At 37.2% G+C, this 24,834-nt stretch overlaps 3 protein-coding genes across 9 annotated transcripts in view; 2 read left to right on the top strand and 1 right to left on the bottom strand.

Annotated features, from left to right (window-relative positions):
* Positions 1-948: 948 nt before the first annotated feature.
* Positions 949-15,965, top strand: clcc1 (chloride channel CLIC-like 1). The gene is made up of 11 exons (XM_088598394.1): positions 949-1,035; positions 1,384-1,513; positions 1,746-1,865; positions 2,237-2,347; positions 3,158-3,382; positions 3,684-3,824; positions 4,115-4,214; positions 5,276-5,373; positions 12,249-12,395; positions 13,358-13,897; positions 15,247-15,965. The coding sequence occupies exons 2-11, from the start codon at positions 1,385-1,387 to the stop codon at positions 15,310-15,312; spliced, it is 1,677 nt and encodes a 558-aa protein (XP_088454520.1). The 5' UTR covers positions 949-1,035; position 1,384; the 3' UTR covers positions 15,313-15,965.
* A 74-nt stretch (positions 15,966-16,039) lies between these two features.
* On the top strand, positions 16,040-22,293 carry LOC148651985 (uncharacterized). Of its 4 annotated transcripts, none has more exons than XM_088598399.1 (8): positions 16,040-16,130; positions 17,990-18,147; positions 18,333-18,452; positions 18,946-19,056; positions 20,518-20,595; positions 21,098-21,223; positions 21,496-21,861; positions 22,122-22,293. In XM_088598399.1, the coding sequence occupies exons 2-8, from the start codon at positions 18,004-18,006 to the stop codon at positions 22,200-22,202; spliced, it is 1,026 nt and encodes a 341-aa protein (XP_088454525.1). In that variant the 5' UTR covers positions 16,040-16,130; positions 17,990-18,003; the 3' UTR covers positions 22,203-22,293. The 4 variants fall into 4 exon arrangements, with proteins under 4 accessions (XP_088454525.1, XP_088454524.1, XP_088454523.1 ...); XM_088598398.1 differs by having other exon boundaries at positions 16,107-17,403; XM_088598397.1 differs by having other exon boundaries at positions 16,107-17,437.
* The window catches only part of gpsm2 (G protein signaling modulator 2), a 23,117-nt gene continuing 20,475 nt past the window's right edge, over positions 22,193-24,834 (bottom strand). For all 4 annotated transcript variants that reach the window (XM_088598391.1, XM_088598392.1, XM_088598393.1 and 1 more), the window contains one exon: positions 22,193-24,717. In XM_088598391.1, coding sequence (XP_088454517.1) covers positions 24,550-24,717 — 168 coding nt within the window. In that variant the 3' untranslated portion in view covers positions 22,193-24,549. The remainder of the gene's footprint in view (positions 24,718-24,834) is intronic.

The raw sequence follows: 24,834 nt of genomic DNA, 5'->3' as shown, positions 1-24,834 counted from the left end.
ATAATTACATCTCCTTCTCATTTTTAATTGATATTGGCATTAACCTAACAAGAAAATAAAATGCTGTCTATTCTGTACAGACGTTAAATGTCCCATTGTATCAATACACGAACAAAATTATGACCCTCCTTTTATTTTGCATGTTTGTAGTAACAAGGAAGACTGTAGCACTGGGTGCCAGATTCTTTATATACATAAACAGAAGTCTAAAATGAAACATGAAACAGGGATGCACATATTTTCAAAAATTGTAAGCAACTCTTGCACACCAAAATTGCACTGATGTCAAGTAAATGATCCTCCAGGTTCGTTTACGTAAACTGTTGGTGATTGCGTTGTTAAATATGTTAATTTTAAGGACGAGACACTTTATTACTTAAGATTTTTAACAAACTCCTCATCTTTAGACTGAAGGTATATAACAAAATAAAAAAGTGTTCAGAAAACAGCATCTGAACAATGTACCCATGTCAAAAGTACAGCCAGGATTTTATTTTATCTTTATTTTGAGATTACAACCGAAGTGTGAAGTGTATTTACCCCTTTGAATGTGTCAATATTAAGTCTTTTATTCACTAAATTGAGTAAGCGTGGCACCATGTAGTGTAAGCTTCAGTGTAGTATAAGTGAATAGCGGAGTTATTTATTTCTCAAACTCACAACCGTACCCCGTGTTTTCACTGAAATGTGCGAGCTGCAAACCAGTCTAATTTGCGCTACTGCACTTAAAAAAATACTGCAAAAAAAGAAAAAAAACGCATGCGTACTCTCCGCGAACATGTACTATTTTCAAAACACTATAGATAAGTATACCATTCTAAGAACACAAACATCACATTTTTAGTGAATACATACAGTAGCTGTTGGTAACTGTAGTTTCTTCCTATTCCGAATTCACTGAGACTGAAAGCAAAGAGAAATGAATAAAGACTACCATTCCCATGAGCAATTTCGCGTACCTCCGGCTTTTATTTCAGGTCAAAGCTTGCAACAGGAAGGATTAGAAAAGAGAAGTGTATTGCATGTTTTTTCCATGTAAGTAAATGTACCACACAAAAATATATATTTACAACAAAATTAGTTGTATATAATATCATCCGAAAATGTACTAGCGGTTCTTTGTGATGGCTGCTTATTGTACTTAGATTCATCTAGTATGCTATAAAACTTGAGTTTTGGATTCATGAGAAAGCGTTGGGAACACAAACGTGTGGGTTATACCTACCGTTGATATCGTCTATTTTCTTTGCGTTTTGGGCAATAATTATATTTATATCCAGCCGTGTGTGTTTATACTGATCATATGTGCTTATGGTTTTTACGTTAATGCATAGTATGCATTACTATGAAGTAACACTGTGTTTTTACTCTTGGCTGGGGAAGAATGCGGATAGCTGTATTGTACTGCGTGCTGTTGATTGTGAGAGGACAGGTGGATGACGACGAATGGATCGATCCCACTGACATGCTCAATTACGACGCTACAACCAAAACTATGAGGAAGCAGACAGAGGTTACGCACTGTTTTGACTCGTATTTACCCCTTTTCCATAAGCTTGTTGACGTGGTGACACAGTTATTGCTAAGTTGTGTTACAATGCCAAAAAGAGTGAATTCTAAACAAATGTGTTTTCCAATATTGTATGATTTTCAAACACGATTATAGTCGCACCATATACAGTCTTACATTATACAGTTTAACTGACCCACATTTTTGTTAACAGTTTGCTATTGTTTTCTTTAAGGTTAACAACTATAACAATGTTCCTACCAAAAGAAGAGAATATATTAAAGATTCAGATCAGCTGGTGACATGTCCTGATATAACTGACTTCAACAACAAAATTGACAGTTTACAGAGAGAGGTTTGTAATGTCTTAATTTCTTCTTCAGCTCTACACTAACTGGAGCCACCTCCACTGTTGTAGAGTGACTTTAACATGTTTTTCCTCATTCAGTTTTGTCTGTGATGTGCTTGGTTTGGTCATGGGTTAACACCTAATGTTGATCATATTGAAGACTAGAAATAAAAAAATATTTTAGACGTGTTAACAGACTTGCACCTTCAAAAGGCTTTGTGTCTTCACACTGTTTTTTGGGAATTGCTTACAGCAAAATGCAAAATTTAAAGATTAGAAAGAAAGATTGTTTGGTTAGTTTTCTTTTAAATTCATTCTAGATTAAATGAAACTGGTCAAGTGAAAAAATGCCCTTTTGTCTTGTCTTGTTGTTTCAGGTTGAAGAATATAAAAAGAAGATTGCATCTTTCTCAAAACAGTCTGGATGCAATCTTGTTTTTAGGAGATACCTAAACAAGCTGTTGAAAGATATTCAGAAACTCGGCCTTGTAAGTTGTGCTGCCCTCATAGAAGCTGATAAATATAGAGTAGACCCTTGGTTTAATTGATTGAAGGGGGTAAAGGGTGTCTCTTATTGCTGAATCACTGTTAAATGAAGAATTACGTTTTTTCAGCCCCAAAACACACATTTGTATGATGCATATATTACATTCTATATGCTTTCTGGGTATTTTGAATTATTTTTTGAACAATTGCAATCAACACAGTCAATGAAAATTGTTCCTATATCTTTTTTATTTTAAGAACACAAGTTCTAGATTTAATGCATTGTAAATATACTGCAAGTATACTAAAGCAAAGAAAACACAAACAACACACATCATAAGAATGACCTACCACTAAAGGGCACTATTGATATTCCTGAATTTTACACTCTTGTAGTATTTATTTTTACCTTGTTTTATTAATTGAGCACTTCCCAGTTATGACAAGGAAATTCCGGTATTTCTGATTTCATCCGTTAAATCTGAAGTCCATTAAAACAAGGGTTTACTGTTTACGTAAACAGCCGGCTTTTAGGTTATCCAGCCTTTAAAAACAGAATCAGGATACTAAGATGAACTCTGTAGACCTGTCTCCTTTTCATTACTTTTTATGTTAAGAAATTCTTCTAAATTATTTTCCATTTACACCACAAGAAAAAATACCTGACTTATTTCATTGGATTAACCGTGGGAGCAACAACAGTAAATCATTTGTAAGACATTTTGACACAGTTTTGAAATCCTTCTTTATTAATTTCATTCATATTCCAAGATAAGTGGTGTTTTAGGGTTTGTTATCCTCCGTTTCCCCAGCCTGATGAAGTCAAAGGTTACGTCCACTATGATGCTGAGGTTGTTTTGTCAAGGCAGTCGATCTCTGAGATTAGAAAGCTTCTGGATGGGGATGAGAGTTTGAAACCAGGGGCTTTGGATGAAGCGCTAAGTCAGATCTTAATCAACTTCAAGCCCCATGATTATGAAGCTTGGAAATGGCGCTTCGAGGACACTTTTGGTGTGGAACTGGACACTGTTGTTCGGGTGAGAAAGGTTTCTGTTTAAGTGTACTGAAGTGAGGGACTCTTTTCAATGTGTTTTAGTGAATTCATTTTCATGTTGTTATTTACCCCTGACACATGTTTTGTGTATGCCTTTAGACAACAATAAATTATTTTTGACATTAAGTGGATGTTCTTAAGTTTTACAACCATAATTAATCGTTAAACTTTCTGGAATTAATATAGTACCTGATTCGCTGTGTGAAGATAAGTGTAATAAATGTAGTATGTGCTGTTAAAACTATGTATCATGTATCTAATGCCTTCTCTTTAATGTTTTCCAGATGTGTGTCTGTGTATTAATCATTGTGGTGCTAATCTGTACTGAACTGTGGAGTAGTGTTTCTTTGTTTATGCAGTTCAGGCGGATCTTTGCCATTTGTTTCTGTATCAGCCTTCTGTGGAACTGGATGTATCTTTACAAGGTATAGTAACATCCGTTTATCCGTTAGCTGTTGTATAAAAATACATTTATTAAGAAATGACTCTGTAAAACTAAGTTTAAAGTTGTCATTTAACAATTTCCCATTCTCACAAACAGATTGCAAAGTTTGAACTATCAAATTTTGACTCTCTTCAGCTTTTCTATAAACTGATAAATTGAGGGTTTACAAAATTTAATTTGCTTCTTCGTAGATAGGAAAGTTTTGTTTTGTAATTTGTATGCACAAAACATTGATCTTCTTTCTATATAAATCTTAACTTTGTGTTGTAGATTGCATTTGCTGAGCATCAAAACAATATTGTAAAAATGGAGTCTATCAATGACAAGTGTACTGGATTGAAGAAGATTGACTGGCAAGATAGCCTGAAAGGTGAGGAGTTAAGTTTTTCGGTGCTGGGTGCTACATAATTAGTGAATGTCATGATACAAGTCAGTAATTGGAAACTCCTGTCGTGATTTGCATTTTTATAGTGTATAGCCAAGCTTAATGCATGCTGCGGTCTCAACCATTCTTTACGGGAGAGTTAGTACCAATTAGAAGGGTTCAAGACTCTCACAGAGGGCATGGCAAGCTCACGGGACTCGGGCAGATCCCACAAATTACTGTTAGATGGCAAGAATGTGTCCTAGCCAACCTCACCTTGCCCAATCTGGGTAACTCCAAGACCCCTCAATCACATAGCCCAGGTCTGGGTTACAGGATTTAACCTGTTATCTTGGTGAGTTCTTTTACTAAATTAGATATTTGGGCTCTCTGAAGTTATTTGTCATTGTTCAAAATGTGAATTTCTCTAGAAAAGCTTCCAGTCTAGGTTATGCGTTATGATTCAAAAGGTAGAAGTCGTAACCTGGGTCTTGCCCTGATTTTGATTGGGATTCTCCAAGCAATGACGTACTGATGGGTTGGATTTGTATTAGTCAGGTTCTCTCAACTCTTGGCAAAATGGGAGTACGTGACTCTCTGGTTTCCTGTTGGCATGCCATGATGTTAACAAGAGATCCTGCCCCTCCAGTCAGCACTGTCTCTCCTGGAAGGCACCATGGAGCCTGTGACGTGTCAAACAATGACTATTGTTTAATGAGTATAAACACATCAATTTCCCTTCAGGATCAGTAAAGTCTTATCTATTTAAATCAGTGTAAACATCAGAGGAGCATGTCCGGCCATCCTCATGTTGTGCATGAAGTACAGGTATCACTGCTGTGACTTGAGACATAAAGAAACAGTGGTTGATTGCAAATTGGGTTTGTACAAAAAATCCTAAAATATCCCAAAAATGCTGATTTCCTTGTGAGCTGTAGTGCTCTCAATTTGTCCTAAAAAAGACAATAAAATTAAAAGAATTAGCTGTTATTCAAATCCGGAAACATGATTTTTGACTTGTAATATTTAATTATTGAAGATTCTTTATTTTTCCCTTTAAATTGTAGAGTGGTTCAGAAGCACATGGACACTGCAAGATGACCCCTGTAAAAAATATTATGAGGTCCTCATGGTTAATCCCATTTTATTGGTACCTCCAACCAAGGTAAGGTTCTTTCCATTGTATATGAGTGAGTTTGTGTGCAACCCTGTGGCTGGTTCGGGTCATAGGTGTGTGTCACCACAATCGCTTACCTTGTAGCCAGTTAATGAGCTGAGATGCCCAGGACTTTTCCACATTGGGAACAGACACGGACTGCAGTACTGGGGCCATGCTCAAAGTACTTGAGCCACCCTGTCCCTGCTTAATACACATTCATAAAACTGAAGTCTTTCATCTTCTCTTATTTGTCTCAACTGCCCTGTACTTTTTTTATTAACATTCACCAAATGAATTGAAAAGCAGTTGATGAACTTGTAGCTTCTTACACTTGTAGAGGTTTGATGGTTTTACTGAGGCAATTATTAATTGTAGCAGTAATCACGAGGTGGTTCGTTGTGGCTTTTAGAAAATCAATCATCAGAACAACTAACAACGCACACACACGGGTTCAATGCACGAGATACATTTATTAACATATATTGTGCACCAAACATACAGATGCAGCCATTCAAAATGCGCGGTAAAAACCCGCGGTACGGTAACCTACCCACAAGCCACCGCGGGGCACCGGAGCATACCGCAGGGCAAGTGATTGGCTGGCCAAAATGACCGACAGGGGCACTCGTGGTGCATTGGTTGGTAGTGCAAAGATTGAATCATTTAATGTCTTTACTGTGCACATTTTAATCCGCTTAGTTTTGAATATTTATATGGATTTTACCACTAAAGGGAAATTTTAGTAGCTGAGCATAAAAAGAAGAGGAGCATAACGCATCTGAAGGTCATAAACGATATTAATTTAAAACATTACTGTATGTATGTAAACTGTACTGTGTATGGCTGGTCTTGGTAGTTTAAAGAAAAAATACACACCAGTCTTCCATTTCTCCCTAAACATTTTAAGCATGAAAGTTTTATGAAACGGTACCCAAATATGCGATTGCTGTATAGAATGAATTTTATTTTAAAAAAAATATTTAACACGAACATTAAGCTGTTTACATCTTCCGCCTGAGAACAGTCACCCGTTGCTACCCAACGCAGAATGGTGATTGGCTGACACTATCTGACACCCCTCTGATTGGAGAAAAAAGACGTGCTGGTTTGCTATACCAGGAAGAGAATTTCTTTCAATTCTAAACGTGTATTTTAAAAGTTTAAGAAGTAAAAACCTTACAGCGTACACAGATTTCTAAACTGATCAGGATCGTTATCTTTGTCTTATGCATAATAATGTTCACCGCTCTGTCCAGCAAATTAATAATAAACTTTATTTTATATAGCGTTTTAAACGAATAAGTAATTAGATTGCTCATAAACCTAATCACTTGCTTTTTCTTTTTATTTAGGCTCAGATTACAACTATAGATCGAATTATTAATAACCATAATAACAACCAACCAACAAAAACAACCATATAAACATAATGGTGGTGCTGGACCTTCCAGTTTTATTTATTTATTTTTTAATCGCGTAACATAAACATATTACCGTATGCAAACTGTACTGTATACAATATGTACATGTATATTTAATGTCTTAACTGTGCCCGTTTAAGTATTGAATATTCATATCTAATTTTACCACTGAAGGGAAATCTTAACATAAACATACAGTATATGGCTGGTCTCGGTACTTTAAAGAAAAAAATACACACCGGTATTCCATTTCTCCCTAAACATTGTAAGCTTCGAAGTCTTTAACTAACGTGATACCGGAGTCAACAAGCATACTTTTAGAATTTGATTAAAAGGGAATATAATATGGAATCGCGTATCTCAAGAAATTAATAACGATATAATTATATTCATGTTGCAAAAGAACTGCAACGGACATAAAAACTCCCTTGCATGGTTTCATTACGACCAGAATCGGTCTTGAGATATTTTTAACTTGATTTACAGTATTTGAGAGGTATGTCTTAACACCGATACTACAGTGCTTAAGTACTGCTCACGTATATGTTTCTAGGTTTATATTATGCATTTCATACGGTCAAATTACTTTTGAGCAATAAGAAGCGAGAAACGGTATGCGTTTTACTTTCGTTTTGTGCTGGGACCCGTGGATTGATTAGAGATATCAAGTACATACAAGTCATTTTTTAAATGTTGTAGTTCGTCTTGAAAAAATGTTACGAGTACATCATCTATCAACAATTACACAGGTTCTGTTTCCATATTGCGGATTTTGGTTACGTAATATTATTTTCTAGATTTCACGTTGTGAATATGATGGGATGTCTGATGGGATGTTTCTAAAAATCCACCCTCTGTAAAACGTCTTCTCTAGTTGTCCTGCATATGTATTCGCTAATGAAGCTGTGTGTTCTGAGCCTAGATCTCTACATTTCTGTATGAACCAGCTTAGAGGGCTAAAGACAGCTTGTGTTTAAATTGAGTGTAAGGCAATTTATGCTTCTAAAGTCATGGTCAGCATTTATCTTTGTACTGTGTTGTAAACTTGTTCTGTGCCAAGTCACATTATTTTATAGCGTTTTTAAAGCGTTATCAAATACGGTGTTACTGTAGTTTACTGAGTCCCATGTCACATGGTCTGTGATTGAAACCTGTAAAACCGGTTTAATTCGTCACAGCCAGCACTCTTCAGGTGTGAGGGTCTTCTGCTCAGAATGAAACGCTAAAATGTTTGTGTATATTCTAATGGTAGTGGGGGCGGGGTGTGTGGGAATAAGTTTGGTTGAAACATTTTCTCTGAAAGCATTTTCTTCTTGTAACCGATCTTGTTACAGCATGTTACAGTTTACTATTATTAACCATATTAATTTTAAGTGCTTAATGTAAAATCTTGTAAAAATATATTTTCATTGTTCAAATATACATTAAGTCTGACTATCATATAATAAGTTAAATACAAAACTAAAGAAAAAATAGGGTTAAATATAATTCAAAATATTTTGCTAACAATGTTAACTGTTTATGAATAATAAAATGTATTAACTAAGGAGTAGGATGGCACAGTTGTTAGTATGTTTTTTGTTTTTTTTTAACCCAATCTCCGGGAAACCATTAGTACGATGGTGAATCGGAGATTCTCAACCCTTGCTGCGTACGACTGGAAAAGAATTCGTGATCGGATCAACGAAATGCTTCGTAGGAGGAGGCAGTCTTTTCCTCTTGTCTAACAGTCTGTCCACAAACAAAACATTCCTGTTAGACAAGAGGAATTGAAAAAAAAACAATGTTGTCAATGAAAACCGGTGTGTGTGTCTCTCCCTGCTGGATGTCCCTCTCACAAACTGCTGAATGAATAAAATAATTTTATTGAAAACGAGTTTGCGATTGTCTGGTCTTTAAATTCTGTAGATACGCGATTCCATATTATATTCCCTTTTAATCAAATTCTAAAAGTATGCTTGTTGACTCCGGTATCGCGTTAGTTAAAGACTTCGATGCTTAAAATGTTTAGGGAGAAATGGAATACTGGTGTGTATGTTTTCTTTAAAGTACCGAGACCAGCCATATACTGTATGTTTAAGTTCCAAAATTAATATCGTTTATGGGCTTCACACGCGTTGCAGTATGCTCAGGCACTAAGTAAAAGGAGATGCTTCGTATTGCTTGACTAATTTTAAAAACTAAGTTATAAATATAAAAATTGCAGGCGCTGCTCTGGTGCGTCGGCTCCTACACAGTGCCTGTCTGCCGTAAGCGTTACAATATACATACAGTACCCAACACTGCTTGTACCCATCTGTCATGTAAATAAAACACCTTGAATTGAATTGAATTGAGGGGAGAAGGGGGGGATACTAAAGCCAATACTGGCTCAATGGGCTTTGACGTGCTAATGCGTTAACGGTCCGGGTGTGGCAGGCTTCCAATGTCAACTCGACTCGATTAGAAGACAATGAACGTATTTTAGCCCTAAATGAATTAATAGCAAACATGGTTTACATAAAATACATTTTTCCAAGAAAGTTTATAATAATACGATCTATAGTTGAAATCTGAGCCTACTTTAAAAATAAAGGAAAAGCATTTTCAGAGAGCAATCACGCTGTGTTTATGAAGAAAAAGTGATTAGGTTTATGAGCAATCTAATTACCTATTCGCTTAAAATGCTATATAAAATAAAGTTTATTTAGAGATGAATGATCAGTGTCGCAGTTTAAATAATGTGAGTCAGGAAACTAACACAGCGCCACCGGATTTAATAACGCAATAAAAACGCTATAAAATAATGTGACACAGTACAGCACAGTACAACAATACTGACCATGACTTTAGAAGCATAAATTACCTTACACTCAATTTAAACACAAGCTGTCTTTCTGTATGAACCTCTAAGCTGGTTCATACAGAAAATGTAGAAATGCATTAGCCTGATCATGATTAAAAAACACATAATTAAACACGCGTTTGCGATTTAAATCAGAACACGATTTAAATCAATATAAATGTTTATATTGTAACGCATACTGTCCCGCCTCCATTTCTCTATAAAAATTTACTGTTGCACACACACACACAATAGAAGCAGGAACCACTGTCAGAAGGGAAGATATATTCAAAATATCGCAAATATCGATCATGTTGCGATATTTTGAAATATAAAAGTCAATTGATTGTCCATAATATCGCTTACCTATTTTTTCGAAGAAATGTTTGTTAAAATAAAAGTCCAGCCAAGCTGGATTCGAACACACAACCTACCAGTTGGAAGTCACGCACCTAGACCAGTAGGCTACAAGACAGCTCGCATGTTCAGGTAGGCGAAACAGCCTTACACAGTCCTGCCGCAGTACACGGATATAATCATACCGTTATTAAATTCTTTAGATACGCGATTCCATATTATATTCCCTTTTAATCAAATTCTAAAAGTATGCTTGTTGACTCCGGTATCACGTTAGTTAAAGACTTCGAAGCTTACAATGTTTAGGGAGAAATGGAATACCGGTGTGTATTTTTCCTTGTGATATTTTAAGCTCTAGTTGAATGATAGGTGTCGCATTTTAAATCATTTTCGTAGCTAGAAATTATGAAACGCCCTGTTAAAAGCAAGGAAGTTTTTATGCCCCGTTGAAGTAAAACAAAATGCCTGACAAAGTATGGCTTGGACAGATTCCAAGTGCTTGTACAAATGTGCTAAAGAAATTATACTTTGAGTATACAGCTTGTCCAAAGTCATCCATTATTAATACTATTAGTAATATCTTCAGTAAAGGCTTTGATGCATAAATATTTCTGATAAAGGTAGGTTGTGTACTTCTGTCCAACTGAGCAATCTTGCTTTCATAATATATACCAACATTTTAATGACTGATGATTAACATGCTGTAATACACAGTTCAAAATTAAAGGCTCAAATGCTGTACATGAGAGGTTAAGCTCCCCCTGGCGGTTTTACAAGGCGACGCCGGATAGTTAGTCACGTGACACACGTGAAATGCGTGATACCGCGTGATACTGTGACACGCCCACCGGGGTATGCCGCGAAATACCTCACCCATTTTGAATGGCTGCATCTGTATACTAGTCTGCCTGGATACAAGCGGCAGACCTTACTGTGAGGGTTATCAATATACAACGTATATAATCTCGAAAAGATGCAAACACAAAGAGATACACAACAGAGAATATATGTCAATATATGTATATATCGTTCGGTAACCAAATCGCTAATCAGTGTTATTACCCACTGTTACTCTAAACTCAGAAGTAAATACATTACTCATGAATTAAATTGATAACAACTTGTGTTGAGGTACAATTGAATTCTCGAGATGCAATGTAGAACATGGGGTTTACGTATCCACTGTGTATGGATTTGGAATTTCCCGGCACGAACACCAAACCCTGACAGGCTGTGTTGCAGCCTCTGTTCCAGCGGTTGTCCAACGGGCGTTGTCCCGGTGTCCTCTGGCTACCGGCCAACCAGCTGAGGTGCAGCTCGGAGTAGGACGGGCGGAGGAATCTGACTGCGGCGCGCAGGGCAGTCGTTGCTCCGAGGGGATCTACCAGCAGTCCGGCTGGCTAGTAGAAAGTCTCTATGCACAGAGTGTGACCGCGAGTCCTCACAAGTCACTCTTTTGCCCGGGAAGAAGCTGGTTCGTTCCCGGTCCAGCGCTGCTTCTGAATAAGCTATTCAGGTTGTCGACGAGGGTCCAACTGTAGGCTGCCGTTGATCAAGTGGAGCATTCACATTGGTAGAATTCTGAGTACGTACGGGATCCTCGGCCTCGCACTTAGAACAAAGTCCAAGTCCCAGTGCAGACAACAGCAGTTGTCACGTGATTGTCTCTGAGGATGCGTGAAAATGGCCAAGGAGAGCCCCGACCTGAGCTTGCGCTCCCTTTTTGACCAAGACACAGATGTGCGCTGATTGGTTGAGAGTTTGGCGGGCATTGGAGACCCACGTGGTGTTACCACACCCTGCCAGTCCCTGATTGGTTGATCAAGGTGAGATATGAGTCACTTACTCCTGACACTTAGGAATGCAGTCCAGATGTCCATTTGGCACTCCCTAGACAGATAGGCGCCAATGGATGACCATTGATCATGATAGCCAGGCTTAGCTAAGTGCATCCCCGTTTGGGAGCTGTCCCTTATCAAAAGAAAACATCTTAAATCAGCCTGCATAAATACTTTCTCTGTGGCTGCACCACAGAGATGGAGAGTGAGATGGGGCCTCATTAAGGAAAGCACAGCAACGCTTAATTCTGTCTTATTAACAAGCATTGCCGCTACACACTGTTGTAATTAAATTGTAAGGAAAGGACAACCACCTCATTTCCTCATTTCCTCATTTGCTAACCTTCTGTCTGATATAAGAACATTCTCCCTTTTGATTTGTAGACATGCATCTCTTGATTGCAAGCAAATCCTGTATCAATATTTTTGGTTCTGTTTCAGGCAATTGCTGTTACCATCACTACGTTTATTACTGAACCGCTGAAACACTTAGGTCAAGGTATAAGTGAGTTCCTCAGAGCTCTTCTAAAGGATCTCCCTGTAACACTTCAGATTCCTGTTCTTTTTACCATTGTAGCAGCTATCCTGGTAAGTGCATTTCTGCTCTTTTAAAGTTTAATACTTTTAGCTCATGCAGCTTTGATTTAAATAATATGATTAGTATGAGAGTACTTTTTAAACCCCACCTTAAAAGCTTACTGCAAAGTCAGGTACAGTTGTCATATAGATGCCCGGTTTCAATGTTTATCTAGAGGTATTGAAATACAGCACATTAGTGGCTAGACGTTTTTAAGCATCAGGTCTATCTTAGTACATGCTGACTACAAAATTGTCTGATGTACTATCAGCTTTTAATAATGTATTGTGCATCTTGCTGTTTGATTCCATTTTAGCATTTTCCATCAATTAAGGCAAAAGAATAAGACGACAAGGGGAAAAATTGAAATTTTAGATGCGTACTAATGACACCGTGAAAGAACATCTGAATGTGTCACAAAAAAAGAGGATAGCATTCTGTTGAAGTTGTTGCAGAGCCTAGTGATGCAAAAAATAGACCAGAGGATAAGTAGGACTTGTTGTTTTTTGCTTACAACGGTTCTGTATGGGCTGGGGTGGTGTAGTATTACAGTATACTGTATAGGACTTGTGTGTTGTATATTGGGGTTGAAATGTACCCAGAAGCCAGCAGCCATATCACCCTGCAGCTCTCAACTGGCTACCCACTGAAGCTAAGCTGGGTTGAGCCTGGTTAGTACCTGGATGAGAGACCTCCTGGGAAGCTATGGTTGCTGCTGGAAATGGTGTTTGTCAGACCAGCAAGGGGTGCCCACCCTTCGGTCTGTGTGGGTCCTAATGCCCCGGTATAGTGGCGGGAACGCTATACTGTAGTGAGCGCCGTCTTTCGGGTGAGACGTTAAACTGAGGATCCACAGGTTGCTTGCCGGGCAGGCTCCGGCTTCCTGCGACACCGTATGGTATAAAACGGTTTGGCAAATGACATGACATGACATGACTTACACAGAAAAATACGTTCTCCCCCCCCCCCTTAGATATTCATGTATGGCAGTGCCCAGGCAGCTATCCACAATGTGGCTTTTTGGCATCGTCGGGGACACCATGACCAACCTCCTGCTGTCCAGGCTCAGCCCCACACCCCACAGGTGCTCCCACAGGCGCACCCACAGGCGCAAGGCGATTTGGGCGCTGTGGGCAGTGGGCAGGTATATCAGGATCAACAAGCTGTCCGCTTCCGACACAACCACAGGAACAAGCAGAGCGACAACCATCGTGTCGAGAGAGTTGGACCAGCAGACATTGTGGTTAGCGACGAAGAGATTGACGGAGCTCCCCCTGCCGATCCCGCTGAAACGGAGGGGCAGAACTGCGGCGACGCAGCCACCACAGTGGAAGACGGAGGTGCAGGAGAAAAGACAGAGTTTCAGAAAGGGGAGAGAACTAGAGGCCGTGATAGTGGCTCACAGGCAAACCACCGTATAAGACACTCGGTGTCTGTAAGTCCAGACGAAAGCAACACAGAACCAGATCTGCAGGAGAAGGAAGAATCCGCAAAGAAAGACAGAAGAACAAATGTAAGTTTAAATCTGCTTCCAGGAACCAAAGTAAAACTCTTGATGTAAACCTACCATCAGAATGCGCCTACCAGTGAAATAATATGACAATCTGTATAGAAATATATAAACAAGTTTTTTGTAACTTATATAAGTGCAATTTGTGGTTAATTTCTCTTATTTTGCTTCTCTACTGCCTCAGGTTGAGAGAGGCTAACCTAAACACAAGTGGGTAAATAGCATCCCTTGAGTTTTCACATATAATAACCATTAGTACTGTTTGTTGTTCTATAACATCACCCGAATCTTTCACTTTAGTTTGTCGAATATGACTTGTTTCGGAATGCTGATATTTAATGGCTTTGACATTATGAGCCTGAGAGCTAGTTCATGGGCAGCCTATATTGTAACAATGAAGGAGAAATAAATGATACATTTAAAAAGACATGTGAGAACAATTTGTGGAGTTAAATACTGCCTGTACAAGTATTTCTTTATACAACTTTTATTCTACGAAATGTTAATAAATTGTAAAAAACAGCCGACAAAATTTTACTATGGCTATAATTATCTTATATGAGCACTTTCTTTTACATGATACCATTTTGATTGAAAGCCCAAGTGCTGATATTAAAGGGGAACTGCAGTTTTAGTTTCTCAGAGTGGTTATTAAATCTCGGTAACAAACAAAATAGTTTACAAATTCCGAATTCAGTTTTTTTTTTAAATCAAGAACTTGGTAAAGGTAATGTATGGTCTCCATCTTGTCACGAGTTCACGAGAATTGTAAGCTGAGGTGGCCCTTCCTACTCACTAGTCACTGTAATGATTAATGTAATGCAAAGAAAGGTAAAGACGTTTTGCCGTAGAAATGTTCCAATGTAATCTGCGTGCAATTAGATTCATTAGTATTTGAGATGGTTTCACTGACAAATACATATTTTCAAAGTTGAGAGCAATATTTCTATTAGATTAAAAGAGATGTATTCACAATCGTGCTTGTTTACAGTGTCATAGGGCCGCTTCACCTCATTGGAGGTTTTGTTGCCTCATTCTGAATCACAGAATATGGCTCAGTGCCTACCTAAAAAATGTTCTCTATTTTGTGATGCAAATTGGAGACTTTTCACGTTTCTGTGTATGTTTTACTTTCATTGTGGTTTGAAATGCACTTATCAGTGCAAATTCTTTACAATTCCAAAATATAAAAATAGTGTTACAGTTCCCCTTTAAAACCTATTAAGGGTCATATACTTCCATTAGCCCATGAGATATTGCCATGTGTGCTGTCCTTCAGTCGAGTAAACGGAATAGAAGGCTGATTGTCAACACACAAGATTTGAATTCTAAACTTATGTTTTGATTTTCAGGGCCATGAGTCCAGCACTGAAGACCCCAAACCAGACAGAAGCTGTTGCAAAGAGAAAACACAATAGGAATACATTTGACAATATATAGTCTGTATTTGTAAATGTTTAAAAATGTACAGAAAATTATTTTTTAAACTGAAAGTTGATTTTATATAGCGTGTTTTTGCAACAGTATCTGTTGCGTTATTTTACAAAGGCAGTCACAAGTCCTTTGTCTTTCCTCAATCGTCAGAATCTAGCAACCAGAATCTATCAAGGATTGGAGCCTACAGTATGTGCCATATTTTTTTAGAGTGCTATCTAATTAGCAAAGTTGGCAGAAGAGGGCCTCAAGATATAACACTTTTTTGTGGGCAAAATGTCCAACTGCTAAAGTGCAAAATGGGAAATAAATGATCGAGAGCTAAGTCTGAGGAAGAATACGTACAAACTCAAGAAATATGTAGTTGTGTTACAATGTTAATGTGAGAATTCCTGAGGATAAAACTGAGTTTATACTACTTTTCTAAAGCTTGTTACTAGATGATTGAGCATTTAAAAAATGTTTAGAGGTGTGTGGTTATCTGCTGCTCTCTATGGGAGGCTCCAGTATCTCCTTTCACAGTGTTGAAATGCTGTGAAATCTGGACACTAATACAGATTGTTCTCTCTTACATGCCACTGCCACAAAATGTAAATTCAACCTAAGGCTTGATCATAATAAAAATTCCTTACACTTATATGCCACTTTTCTGGACACTTAAGTCAAAGCACTTTACAGGTAATGGGGACTTCCCTCCACCACCACCATTATGCAGCCCCCACCCAGATGATGCAACATCAGCCAAAGTGTGCCAGTATGCCCACCAATCAGCTAACAGTGGGAAGGAGAACAGAGTGATGAAGTAAATTTGGGGGGATTATTAGGAGGCCATGACTGGTAAAGGCCAGGGGAGGAAATTTGGCCAGGACACTGGGGTAACAACCCTACTGAATATGTTGGAATAAAGACCCATGTCCATTGTAGATCAGTAGATCAGTCCAAATCAGTAGAAGTAAGAAGAATATACAAGAAAGTACTTAAAACTCTTGCATTTGTTTACTACAAAAGATTTAAAAATTAGCATTTTCATAAAATATTGCAATTTAAATTGGTCATTATGCCATCCTCTTTTGCCACAGTGGGCACCTGAATGATTGAAAAGGGCAGAGCTAATGTCTTAGTCTAATAATAATTATTAGGGGAAAAAAATAAAATATATATAATAGTGTATGGTTAAATTTTTCAGAAGCTCAAAGACTGGATTTATTGATTCTTAAACTTGTTTTGTACCAGTGTGTTAGTATCTAAATGTTTTTCCCTTTAGTTTTTCAGCAAAGAAATGTGTACTTGCACGAAAAAATACAAGAGGACGTGTCTGTGCAAAGTAATCCGTTGTATACCAAATACTAACCAAAACGGATAAATGCAACAATGAAATAAACTGACTAAATATATCCCATTCATTATTTTTTCATGTATCAGCAGATATATAATCAAAGATAAAAAGATATAATTTAAAATGTATTTAGTAAAAAAATACATTACGATTTAAAACAGTACTGGGTTAAGAGCTATTGTTGGTTACGTTATCCAATGGTTTGCTCAGGATTTAAATGACGTAACAAAAGCGCGCAAGATACGATCTCCATGTGCACACGCAGCCTGTCTAAATACACGTACACATTGTAGCAACATGCTATTATGTTTAGTAATAAGAAATATCACATTGATTTACTTATAATATGAATATATGTGTCGTTAAAACTAAGTTTCAGTCTCAATTGAATTTAGATTAAATAATATCTTTGGATACCGAGAAAATGATTTATATTTAAGTTGAATAAAGCTTTTTTTTTTCAGTTTGATCAAAGATGCAGTACTGTATATGTGATTGCTAGTATGTCTTTTATCCGCAAATTCCTCGATGTCGTTTTTATTCCGCCGGACCGGTATTAAAAGAGTCCACAATGCTCTGCGAGTACTAAGGGAAGAAACCGAAAGCGAAAGGACGAGGAGGCGGAACTGAGCGAAGTGGTTTTTGATCGAGTTTGCAAGTTTATATGGCGGTAACGGTGCATCGTGACAGAAATTAAGGGAAAACAAGGAGTGCAATAAGGCATTCTTTGCATTATAAGGTACCATTGTATCTGCAGTGCATATCGTAGTACGGTAAATAAATGTTTTACACTTTTCCGTGAATGCATTAAAAAATACTGAGTATTGGCCACATATCTGTAGTATGTTTTTCTGGGTTTGTGACTTAGCTGAATCAGAATGGATCCTCTAACAGGATTTCCAGTGATACAATTGGATTTTTGTTCAGACTCTATAGGATTTTGCCTCTCACTCAGCAGCTTTCCTAGAAGTTACGAAATCAGGTCTTCCTAGACACATTCACTTGTAACCTGACAAAACAAGACCAGACATGCAGTTCTAGGGTAGAACTATAAAAAGTTTGGATTTGTTAGAATAAGACAAACTGACAAGCTGAAGATGTTGTAAAATACTTACAGTAACTAGGCCGATATCTTTGTCAGGATACAAGCGGCAGGGAATCTCAGTGCTGTTAAGATCCCAGGACTGTATTCAAATATCTCGCCAGAGGCTAGGATTGTAAGAGATTACATGATACTTGTTTCACTGGTCCATGCTACACTTGACTGTGTTTTATGGCGGTATACTATGACAGCCTATGTTTTCATAAACGTGTATCTCTTTTAGTTTATGACGGGATAATGAGAGTGATTGTGATGATATGCGGACTGCTGGTGGCAGTGAACGGACAGGTCGAAGGTGATGAATGGATCGATCCCACTGACATGCTTAACTACGACTCTACTTCAAAAACTATGAGAAAAGCAGACGAATCAAAAGAACATGTAAGTGAGTAATTAAGAAATTAACCCTCCTCAAACACACGCTTCAAGACATTTTTTAAGAAAGAACCTAACATTTTTTCTATCATAAAGCACTAGAACAATTGTTTACTTGACGGCTTTAATGCGTTTTGTTAAATTTCTACACCGATGATTTTTTTTAATTGAATGTATTTCTTTATTCACAGGATGACACTGCTGAAAATATTTGCATAAAAGACCATAAGGAGTGCAAGGATAAAACTAATCTGGTCATCCGTCCTAATCCATCTGCGTGCTGTCTGAAGTTATCCATTTTACAGCAACAGGTATGTACTGTAAATAGACATGTGGGGTTTACTGTATTTTTAAAATTTAATTTAAACATTCTTGCACGTTTTAAACTATAACATGATAGAAGGAAATTAGTAACATAACGGATATTATGTTTTTAAAAATATTTGCACATTGGATCATGCCAAAAGATCTTGCTTATACAGTATATGAAACGATAAAAATGTAGTTAAAGTACTGAAAATGAATGGACAAGGAGAACTATGCATAGGCTGCAATAGCAGAAGGTATCTCAGAGCTTTCAGATTGAAAGAGATTTGAGGAAAACTGGAACTGAACTGATTAAGATGTAGGTAACCACTCACTTAACAAGGTAAACTGTGAAAATCACCTGTAAAAAATGTCAAATGGATGATTTTATCAAGGATTAAAAAAGACGATTTAACACAGTTGTTGTCTATGTCGATATATCTAATTGACTGAGAGTGGGTTGTTAAATAAGATGAAGCTTTTCATTTGTTTCTTGAGGTTGAAGAGCTGAAAAACATAGCTGTAGATTTAAAGACAGCATCTGGCTACAACCCAGTCTTCGAAAGAAAGTTGGATGAACTGATAGAGAGCATCCAAAAGCTGGACTTCGTAAGTTGTCATGGATTTCCGTTTCTTTACAGTTAAGGCTTATTAGAATGATGTCTTTTTAAATAAAAGGATGTCATGATAAGAAATAATTCTTTTTCTTTAAAAAAAATTCTTGGTAAACTTTGCCTTACTGTTTTTGCAAGGGACAGGAGACAATTTGTGAGACAATTATTAAATATATTACTAAACACAGCGGTCTACCAAAATGTCATGATAAAGTGTAAACCTGATAACATGAATTGGATTGTGAAACAAAAGTATTGTTAAAAGATACAGTACTGGAACGCTAAAATCAACTGGCACTGTTTGTAAGAACAGGGGTGTTATCCCTAGTGTCCTGGCTGAATTCCTTTTCTGGATTAGCACAATCTGATTTCCTTCTATTTCCCTCCTAAATTCAACCAGTGAAGTAATTTTGTGCATCTCCACCTCATCAAAAGTGCAGAGGGGCTGTTGGTGTATATTATCTGCTGCATGTCACCCAAGAGGCTGCTACTCTTCAGAGGAGGATCAAGTTGGTCCCCTCCTAAAATAATAACAACAACGTTATTTTATATAGCACCTTTAAAGGTGGCTTCTCATAGTTCTGTACAGAATGACCAGAACAACAAAACAATATACACAAGGTATGCTCAATGAGAAATCACAGTGAGAGGAGAGAGTAGATGGGGGTACTGAATACAGTAGGAGCAGAGGGATAAAGAACAGAACCAGTTAAGGAAAGGCTCTTCTAAAGCAGAAAGTTTTGAGTCTAGATTTACTGCTGTGTTAATTGGCTTCTGGGAGAACTGGCCCTAGGTGTGAGTGTGTGCTTGTCTGAGTGTCTGCACTGTGGTGGACTGGCGTCCCATCCAGGGTATACCCTGCCTTGCGCCCATTGTTTGCTAGGGTAGGCTCCAGCTGCTTTGCAACCCTGAATTGGAAGAAGCAGTTAGGAGGTGGATGTATGTTTATGAATAGAGTTTATGGCCATGTTTCAATAGGGAGCAATTTAAGTTAAGCAGAATATTCATTGCACAGTTCTATTTCACTTATTGTACAATATATTTATTATGTATGTTCCTGTTTTCATTTGCTTGGTGTGAAGAGAAGTGCAATTTCTTCCTTAAATTAAAAATGCAACAAATACTTATTCCAAGTTCCAATATACATATACTAGGTTCCAGTTTAAATATACATTTGTTGTGTTTCTAATGCCTCTCGGTATATCCCCCAAGGTCTGGAATTATGGGGTTATTGGTGAAGTAGGTGAACACAGGTACAGTAGTTACAGTACATATGATATGTATCGTACTTCAGAACCACACAGAGTGAAAAGAAAAACTGTGAAATGGAAGCAAAAGGGGGGCACAAATATCAGCAAAGAAAAATACAATAATAACAAATGCATTTTCATATCGGAAGCAAAACAAGTGTTAAATATGATGGGAGAAGCTTAGTCGTTTTTTTTCTCTGTACTAGCACCAGGAAGAAGACTATCACAGTACCTCATATGAATGGCTCTTAGTGTTTGCTGAGCAGTGTGAAAGAATTTTGTCAGTAAGTTTTATATCCCTTTTGGCATTTTTTCAAAATGCTAGACATTTAGTAAAACTGAAAATTGTTTTAATTGAATCTTGTAGAAGTAGGCAAATGCAATACATAAAGTGAAACGTTAATTACATTACATTATGAAATACGTAATACATTATGTAATACATAACATAGCATTTTAAGGTATTTCTAAATAAACATTTGGTAGTTATTGTAAAATATTGAGAAATCCTGAGTGTGTTTTGATATAAGAGTATGTTTTATATAAGTATAAATTTTGCACAAGTAGCAAACCCAGAAAGCCTGTAGAAAGTAGTGTTAAACCTCTCTCAATGAAAACAGAAGTGTTATAAGATTTTAGGATTAAAATATGTGATTACTTCACACGAAAAGGATACATACTGCTCCTCTTAATGCATGTCTAAATCAGGTCAAAACTGGTTTGAATTTAATAAGATGTTCTCAACTGTATAAATCAGACTGTCTTGGTTTTGATTTTTTCTTACAGACATGGAGTTCAACAGTTCTCACATTTGTTTGGGACTCATCAATACATAACATTTATCCCATTTTTATGGATATCCTGAAATGTTATGAATTCTGGGCCTTTCCTGCTTTTGTCACATCTTTGTTGGTAGGTAAATTAAAAGACCAGGTGCTGTATATTGTATTTATTGATGATAAAAGTAAGTCTATGGCAGTTTTAGAGAGGGAATATTGAGCAGGTGCTGTATATTGTATATATTGATGATAAAAGTAAGTCTGTGGCAGTTTTAGAGAGGAAATATTTTCATGTACAAATTATTTGTCCATACTGCTCTGGTGAACTCTATATAATTAATGCTATTCACGTACAAATCCACGATCCAGTGTGCACTTTCTACAATGTCTCATTCTTCTTCTCAGGCATTTGTTTGCATAAAACGTCTCTTTAGACAATGTCAAAGGCAGCTCTACCATCATCAGGAAAATGTGCCTCTTGAGCATGAAGCAGCCCAACGCATTCAAGCTGCTGATGAATATCGAGACAACCAAAACGGAGACCACTTGCCTCCTGCTGAAGAAAATCATCAAAGTATGGATCACATGTCCAACATGTTTGCTGAGACAGTGGGTTGTGAAATACCAGAGAGGATTGATGGAGGGGATGCTTCCTATAGACGTTCTGGAGACCAACTGTCCAACAGCTCTTTCACCAAGACAGATGAGTCCAAGCAGACAGTATCCCATTATGAAAGTACAGACCTGCCTCAGGGAGATGCAAATACTAATGTAAGTTTGTGCTTTTAAGAAAGGAGAATTTTTATTAGTCTTAAAGCTGCTTCTGAAATGCAGGGATTTCAATATCCAAAATGAAAGGGATCTTCAGCTGTTGTGGTGTCCTGTTTATAGCCCAGTTTAAGCCATCAGACTAGTGACAAGACTCAAATATTTTGCAGGAAAGAAGTCTAGAATTTTATCAAATTTGTATTTTAATTGGAGGTGTACCCTTACAACTTTTTACTGGAGGATCTCCGTTTTCTTTTTTGCAGGTTTCAAAATATCCACCCGACGGTATTCAAGATGATGGATTCACAAAGTCACCCGTACCAGAAACACAGCCTTTCATATAATAATATACATAATTTAATTTGATACTGTTTGTACAGATTATATATTGGTACATTTCACAAATGTATATAAAGTAAACGTTTTATACCTTCATATTTGGTGTCATTAGTATTGCCTGTTTCCCAGCACATCAGGCTTCCTCAGCAATCTTACACCAAGTTCCATTGGCCACTTAGAGATGCACCTTAGCCAGACCATCTGTCTTAAGGCTGGTTCCACTTGCAAATCTTAACATGGTATTATCTTATTTTTTAACAAAAAGCCCACGTCAAAGCCAGCAGTTTAATTGCAATACTAGCATAATAAAATGTAAAAACTAGAGGCACTGAAATCTGTACAAATACAAAGGTACATTTGATGGCTGTGTGGATATTCATTTACTACTTTGTTCATTCTGTAATAGTCATGTTTCAAAAAGCCTGTGTAAAGGCACATTAACAATCCAGATCTACAATATCATACTGTACCTTACTTTCACCACAGTGTAGTTCCCTCTCCCCATTTCAAGGCTCATGAACCTTAGACTATGGCTCTTGCCCTTTTTGCAATGGGAAGAGTGTTTTAATCGATTTAAGCATGGGGAAGGGATTTACAACCTCCTTTTAGCAGTGCTATAATTTGCTCTGGCTCTTGGTGCAAAACATGAAGGATCTGTGTATGCTACCACACCGTCACAAACAGAAAATCTGGCAGCTTCTAAACTAGGCAAAACCAGCCAAGTTTGCCCTCAAAATGTACACTTCTAGACCAATGGTTGAAAAAGATTTTAAATTATATGGAATAAATGAAAGCTACTCCATTTAAGGTTATGGAAACTGTAATTAGAACTAAACTAGAGGATCATCTGTATGGCAATACTTGTAACTTATAAGAACAAGAACAGAAAGAGACAGAAAAATTAGGTGGCTTGGTATAATTTTCAGAAGGCTTTTGATGAAGTTAATCTGTTATGAGAAATACTGAAATTACACATGGTAGGTATTCAAAGAAATGCATAGAATTAGATAAAGATCTAATACAAAGCAATAGAGTGACTGCTCAAATTGATTTAACAGACAGTAACTACTAGCTCTATTAGAAGCTGAAGACCATTCCTGCTTTTAATTTATAATTAAATTCTGCTATAGTTTGTAATTATAGTACTTCACATTTGTAGATCTTACCCCAATAGAAGGATCAGCAAATGCAGCAAGGTGAAGAAAATTCAGAAGGACTGACAACATTTAAACCAAATGCAAACACCTGGCAGATGACACAATGCAGGTACGGTCTACATGCAGGCAATAAAAAAAGTAAAATGAGGAAAAAAAATCAAGCTAGAAGAAGTGACTTATAAAAAGATGGTTGTTTATGTTGACATTTTCATCTTCTAAAAAATGCAGGGAAACATCAAATAAAACAACATAAGTTCTCCATACATCTTACAAATTGTGAAAATGTACATTTTTTAATGTTATGTTAGAGCTTTACTGTGCACTAATATGACCATTTAAAATTACTGGCCACAATTTTGGTCACCATGTTACAATATACATATTCCTGCTCTAAAAGCAATCCAGAGACCCAGAGGGACTAGGTGTATTCCTGAGCTTAAAGGAGTGTCCTACTGACAGTTTAATAGAACTAAATCTGTTAAATCTTGAACATAACTGTAGATGATTACATGGGGGACAATGCCAATACCCTAGCATACCAAAATTAGTTACATGGGCCAAAAGGCCTCTTATTTCTAATCTTTGTCCTCAAAAGACAAGACGTCCACAAGGAAATGAAATATAGGCAAGATTAAAAACATTTAAAATTACTACACCAAAATTACATAGTGCTGAAAAATGAGGTTTATTCCTCAAATAATTAAAATACAATAGGTATAAAAGAGTACCAAGTGGTCTATTTTTTAATTTTACATTGCCTGCCCTCCCTCATTCCACCCCCCTCCCCCCCAAAAAAAGGCAATTTACATCTAGGGGTATTTACACAGCACAAAGCAAAAATTGAACTAAATGGCAGTTAGCAAGAGACTGGTGTGGTTTATAAAGTTTGCAGTTTATGCAGTCTGCGTTCTAGACAAACATTCTGGAAACAAAAATGCTGTTCTGTGCAGTATTAAAGTTTTCAAATGTCCATACATTTTATAAAAGATACAGTCTTGTTTTTGCTGCAGTAACATTCAGTAGGCATTTATGCTGTTCCTCTTCTGATGCAAGGCAGTGCATAGATTCCCTGAAGAATAAGTAAACATTCCCTACCTGTGATTAAACTGTTCGTTTACTGTATTTTCCATCTCATGAAGTGCATACAAAATTCATGGGATCAAGATTCACTTATGAGCTTTTGCGACACGCTGTCTTAGTTGGAACTGGGTCGCTTTGTGCTAGATGGTAAGGTCACCCGTTGCTCGTCCATACGTTTCGCCTGTGATCTCATGATAAGACTGAAAAAGTCTTCATCCGGGACTGTTGGACCCTTGGCTGCTGGAGGAGGTGGGGCACACCTTTGATCATCCAGTCTTGAGCCCTGTGGAAGGAAAAAATATGGACGCCTTTTGTCATGTGCAATATGTGCCCTTAAGCTTGGCGATCAAGACTTCTAAATCAAGGTATCTGAGGTTATAAAGAATATTCTTTTTTATGA

The sequence above is a fragment of the Lepisosteus platostomus genome, chromosome 11 (genome assembly GCF_059453375.1).
Source record: "Lepisosteus platostomus isolate fLepPlt1 chromosome 11, fLepPlt1.hap1, whole genome shotgun sequence".
NCBI classification, from domain to species: domain Eukaryota; kingdom Metazoa; phylum Chordata; class Actinopteri; order Semionotiformes; family Lepisosteidae; genus Lepisosteus; species Lepisosteus platostomus.
This window is presented reverse-complemented; position numbering and strand designations above follow the sequence as displayed.